The sequence below is a fragment of the Cyprinus carpio genome, chromosome A17 (genome assembly GCF_018340385.1).
Source record: "Cyprinus carpio isolate SPL01 chromosome A17, ASM1834038v1, whole genome shotgun sequence".
NCBI lineage: Eukaryota > Metazoa > Chordata > Actinopteri > Cypriniformes > Cyprinidae > Cyprinus > Cyprinus carpio.
Genome location: NC_056588.1, coordinates 18,230,334 through 18,236,333, shown reverse-complemented (window position 1 = coordinate 18,236,333; position 6,000 = coordinate 18,230,334). Strand labels below are relative to the sequence as shown.

The 6,000-nt window shown below is 38.2% G+C and overlaps 1 protein-coding gene across 1 annotated transcript in view; it reads left to right on the top strand.

Annotated features, from left to right (window-relative positions):
• The first annotated feature begins 1,075 nt into the window (after positions 1–1,075).
• LOC109108513 (cysteine-rich motor neuron 1 protein-like) overlaps positions 1,076–6,000 on the top strand; it is a 110,294-nt gene continuing 105,369 nt past the window's right edge. The window contains exon 1 of the mRNA XM_042774317.1: positions 1,076–2,260. Within this exon, the coding sequence (XP_042630251.1) occupies positions 1,948–2,260 (313 nt within the window). The 5' untranslated portion in view covers positions 1,076–1,947. The remainder of the gene's footprint in view (positions 2,261–6,000) is intronic.

Sequence of the window (6,000 nt, the reverse complement as noted above, 5' to 3'; positions counted from 1 at the left end):
TCAAGAAGCTGTTTCTCTTGGACATATCTCATAATACAAAAGATGACTGTAATTTCTGTTTGAGGCTGAATTTAAAAATGTAGAAAAATATAAAGCTGATCAAAAATAAAACTAAAGTTTTTTACTTTATTGCCTTGTAAGATTGATCATTAAATTAATTCTAATGTGTTTAATGTTTTTTTTAAGCATTAAGATTCAGTTTTATATTTTAAAATAAACCTTTACGTTTTAACATTTAAACATTTACAAGAAAAAAAGTTTTACTCAGAAAGAGCAAGCTATTATATTTTGCTGAAAGATTATGATGAAAAACTTTTTTTTCTTAAAAAAAAAAAAAAATAGGAACAATATACACTCATGGATCGTTCCCAATATAACCAGGAACAAGTAATATTTATGAAAGTATATAAGAATGTTCTGTGTTCATGTTGACTTTAAATATTTACTTAACCATATGTATAAAAATGACAAATTACATAATATTGTTAATGTTTCTGGTATAAACGTGCAGGTTTATGGACACTTACAGTACATTCAGCTGCCCAGTGTTCAATGAGTGAGTTCACTGGCCACTACAAACTGTCAGACAAAAAACAAAAATGTGCAAAAATTGTACCATTACAGGTACAACAGCTCGTCTATGGGACAGTACTCTCAAAGGAACACCTTTGCGCCTTCTTTATCCCTAAAGGATATCAGTACCTTAGAGTAGTAATTAAGCTATGTACCCTTAAGGTAGTAATATATACTCTTATGATACTATTATGTACCCTTTTAGGGGTAAATAAGGTACAAAAACATCCCTTTGAGGGTACTGCCCCAGGGACAGGCTGTTGTACCCCTACATTTTAGCACCTTTTTTTTTTTTGTGGTTTTTTTTTTTGTGGTAGCAAAAATTGCAATGGGCACAATAGCAAAGGGTTTGTCCAAGACTCACAATAAGACCATTAAGAATTATTTTAAACCTATAGCCTACTGTAGGCTCCAGATTATGATCTCTGATAATATTTCATGAGGAAGCATCATATTTATGTTTATGTTTGATGTGAAGATTTGTTTTAGCATGGCTGTCCCACTGATATCGTGTGTAAATATAAATACTATGTAAATAAAACATTGTTTTTGGGAAGCAATGTGGGCAAAGCAAGACATAACAATCCCTTTTTTACAAAATCGTACTAAAGGTGCGCAGCCACACAAACTCGAGATTCTTTCAAACTTATACGGGCCCCACATTCCACACGTGCACCTTCACCAACGGGAACTATATCACAGGCTCCTGCGTTTGAGCGCGTCGTGTTACCAGCATTTCCTGTGTCTCATATCTGGAACGTACGAACTCTCCAATGGAGCAAAGTAATGCGAGATGGGAGTGGTTCCGTTATGAGGTCACGGTGAGGGACTGAACGCTCAGTAGCGAGCGCAAGCGGTAGACAGGAGACGGACGCGATAGCTGGAAACGTTTATTCACACAGCTGAATGAATCTCTGCTGGCAACAGAAAAATAACAGGACCGCGTTTCCTTCGACAGGGAACTACTGAAAAAAATCGCGCGTTGGCTTTATAGGCGCAGGACAGGCTTGCATACGAAAGACTCCAAGAAAAAAGAAAGTTTTCCTACGCGAAAACAAACTGGACGGAACAGTGCAGAAATCGTGACGCATAAGCCATGCACTGGTTGTACAGCGTGGGATAGTTCTTCTGGGGTCGTTCGTTTGAAGGGGATGTCTTTTTGGTGGCTTTCTTCAACAAAAGTTTGACGCCAGGAACGCCGTATTATTCTGCACGACAAGAAAACACGTCTTTCTGAGCGGAACATTTCTCGCGCTCGTCCAGAGTCGCTGTTTTCTTCTGTTTTTTGTTGGTTTGGCTGGAGGATCCGTTCCTCGTCGTGTAGTTTGGGGGACAGGGGGTTGGTTGGATATCTATATTTTTCACTTTTCCTTCATGGCCTCCTCCAGGATGTATCTTCTTATGAAATGCATGCTGATTTCCCAACTTGTGGTGTTGATCGCGAAGAACAGTCGGGCGCTCATTTGTTTGCCCTGTGATAAGTCCAAATGCGAGGAGCCCAAGCACTGTACGGGTACCGTGGTATTGGGGATCTGCGGCTGCTGCTCGGTTTGTGCCAAGCAGAAGAACGAGAGCTGCGGCGGCGTTTACGGTCTGTACGGGACCTGCGACCGCGGACTCCGGTGCGTGATCAGACCCCCGTTAAACGGCGGCTCCATCACGCAGTACGAGGTTGGAGTTTGTGAAGGTCTGTATACACATTTCATTTACTCTTTGAAAAAGTTGTCATCGGTGTTCATTGCTTTAATTGCGCCTAATGATGGTGAAAGGAATTAAATAAATCACATCACTTCTGTCTCCGTCTGTATTTACTGGGGTAACTAAACCAAAGCGGATGTGTTATGGCAAGCCATTTTAACACAAAATTTCATAAAGCTAACTAATAATTTTGTTATTTTACTTATTTTGATTAGATGTAAGAATATGTATTCAAGTATTATCTAGTCAATCAAATTCAAGATCTAGAAATGTTTCTATTTCATGTTAGTGCTAGTCATATCCCAATAGTGGCAAGTAGCCACTGTTCCATTGTTACTTCTAACAAATAACAAATCTGTGGTTCAGATATGAACTTTTCACTTCTATTCCCATTGGTGTTTACTAGTAGTAGTAGCTAAGTAGTAGTAGTAGAATCTATTATAGTTACCTAGCAAACATTCAAGCTTTACTAGGCATTATTTATTAGATGCTAGTACCTATTTGTGTGACACCAGAATATATATGCTAGTACCTATTTGTGTGACACCAGAATATATCCCAGTTACTAACTAGTTTTACATTTATCCCACTAGTTACAATTCTTACTAGTAAGATTGCAATGTAATTCCAACTGTGTATTCCAATTGTAACCAGTTGGAATGAATGTTTTATCATCTAATTATTAGTTACTAATAAAATATTAAAAAAGTTGATAACCAGCAATAGTATAATACATATTAGTTGGGTATGACTAATATCCGAACCACATATCCCTATAGAATTCAACAAAAGAAATGACCAGTAACAATAAAATTGATGCTCACCTCTATTGTTATTGTATTTAGTAGATATTATGTACTAGTGAAACTGAAAATGTTTCATTGTCACTATTGGAGTATTTACTTAATAGGTAGGGCTACTTGTAACATTAAATATTCTTGTTAGCTTTGAAAAAAAAATGTTAAAGCGGCTTGCCACAGTATCTGTCCATATGGAAAGGAAAATAAAATAGTGTAAAGTATGCTAAATCAGCGACGCAATTAGTTGTTTTTAAGATGTTAACCTGGTTAACAGTACAGTAGCTTAGCTTTGAGAGAAAAACTCCTGAACATTATGAGTCATGATTGCACCTAATCTGAGTAGAAATGAACCATTATCAGCTGTCATTAGATATCGTAATATGATTGTAAAGCCATAATGGAGAGGAAAGTGTCGGTGCTGTCTAGTGCACAATAACATATTTCTTCAAACATGACGGTCGTTTGGAGTGAACGAGAGGCACGCTCGTTATCGTGTTTGCAGCATGTTTCTTTGGGGTACGGCTAACGGATTCCGTGCTGTTTTTGTACGTGGTGCCAGCCTCGCTCTTTCCGCCGAGGCTTGTTGGTTTTTCATCGGAATGTCTGCTATGCAACTTCACTTGCGCCTCAGCCAGTATATTTGACATCGGACCATCGAGGGACGTGCGCTTCTAACACCTTCAGTCATGACGCTTTGCTGCTCAGGATGCGTTTTACTCACCTCACCTTGATTCAGTTAACTTCATGATGCTGTCAAGCGTTTGTCTTCTCTGTAGGGGGTTTCTCACTGTACTTAACATTCTTTTTAAACCTGGCTTAGTACATTTCAGTTTGAAAGGGTGTTTTTAAATCCTGAGTTAAGAAGCCCTACTCAAGTGTGTGTTTTCAGTGTGAAACCATACGGTTATAGATAGAAGCACGTTGTTTCGCGTCATTGCTTACCTGATTAAATATTCATGAGCTCTTGTACTGTCAAATAAACGTTAATTCACTGTTTAGTTTCTGCGTCAGAGATAAATTAATTGGAAAACGAGTTAACTGGAGTGAAGAAAAAATTATATTGTTTGTTGAAATAGTAGGCTAGTTTTTGGAGCCTTAGAACAGCCAGAGCCGATTTACATGACATTTCACAGATGGACAATCCTGTTTAAATCTGTTTAACAGATTTGTCTGTTTTGTCCAGTCAATGTTATTGACCTCATAAATAACCAAATGTAAAAACAGATATTCTGCAATAGTTGCTCAAAATGCAACATTTTTTAAAACTGAAGTCGTTTCTATATTCATAATGAAGTCAAATATCAGCCAATATTTCGACCTATCGCCATTTTTAAGTCGTGTTTCTGCTGCTAAAGAAAGAATCAAAGCCATAAATCTTTACTGAAACTTTGCAGACCTTGTAATCTAATAAACCTTGTAAACAACTACCAGAATATGGTGTCATCTCAGGAAAATAGCCCTAGAGATCTAAAACTGGCACAGCAATGATCAAAACTGTCATATTAGCTATTTAGACAGACTTTGCACAGACTGCAACATTTTCTGCATGCTTGCACAATGTATCAGTCTACTTTTTCTCTAAAGAGTTGCTTGTTAGGCCTAGGCCAAGTTGGAACACCGACTTGGTCAGAGGACATGCAATGCAATGTCACAGGTCAGGTTTCAGTATGGCTGGCTATGAAAATTGAAGGTGTCTCGACTGTGTGACATGTAACTGCCGGGGTGACATCTGCTGTAATCCAGCCAAGAAAACACTGCGGCATTGAGTGCCACAGCTACGGCTCTCAGATAAATTAGTCAGATGAGAGAGCGCAGCGAATGCCAGTATAGGCCATGTCCTGCTAACCTCCACCCTCACCTCCTAACAAACTAAGACCTCAGAGGGTCTTAACAGTGAATTATTCTCTAAAGTACTGCTGTGGACCGTGCCTGCCATGAGACATCAAAGATTTGTACTTGCCTTTAAAGGAGAAGTTCACCCAAAACTGAAAATTCTTTAATTCTTTTATTATTTAATTAAATTCTTTGAAAATTATTCACCCTTGTGCCATTCCAAACCTGTATGAATTGCTTCCTTTTTTCTGGGTGACACAAAAGGTGAATTTCTGAAGAATATCCTTGCTGTGATTTCAATTAAATGAAAGTAATTGACAACTGGGCTGTCAGCCTTCAAAAAGGACCAGTGAGGTGGCTCATATCAGTTTTCTGAAGCTGAATATACCAAAAATTGTTTTGTACACGGAAGAAATAAATAAATACATTCAGGTTTAGTGTGACATGGAGGGTGAGTAAATAATGACAGAATTTTAATGTATAGGTGAACTGTTCCTTTAAATTGAGCTCCACAATCCACAGTGGTGGAGGAGAAAACAACAAAAGCATTTTTGTGTTCGAACTGACCGTACACTTCATATCCAAGTCCATAAATTCCTGTGCATTCCAAAACATGAGATTACTTTGGACAGGCTGTTTACAGTGAACACATACAGTCAATATGATGGTCTTAAAATGCCCTGCGGGCTTCTCTGGAGATGGGCTTACCAAGCACATCACATAGAAGCCTCAGGGGGTTTAGTGTCAGGACCTTCCAGGTGAGCTTTCCCTGGGAAGTGATGTATGATGTCTTGCTTCTCTATTCAGAGAAAGCAGTCAGGGGTCCCTGTGTGAAGCTGGCTGTACTTGGGAGTAATTCTAGGCCTTATCTTAACAAGAAAAGACCTTTACACACAGCTCAAACTGTGTCAATTTCATTGGTTCAGGTGCAGTTATACTTATCATCAAACTATTTTTCATGAGACATTCCAAACTGCAAATGTTTAAAATCTATGAAACACATTGATCATTTAACTGTGATTGTTTTACTGTGGTTTTATTGTAGAACTGTTTTATAGGTTTTGTAGACATTCATATGTTTTCTGGTGATTATAAC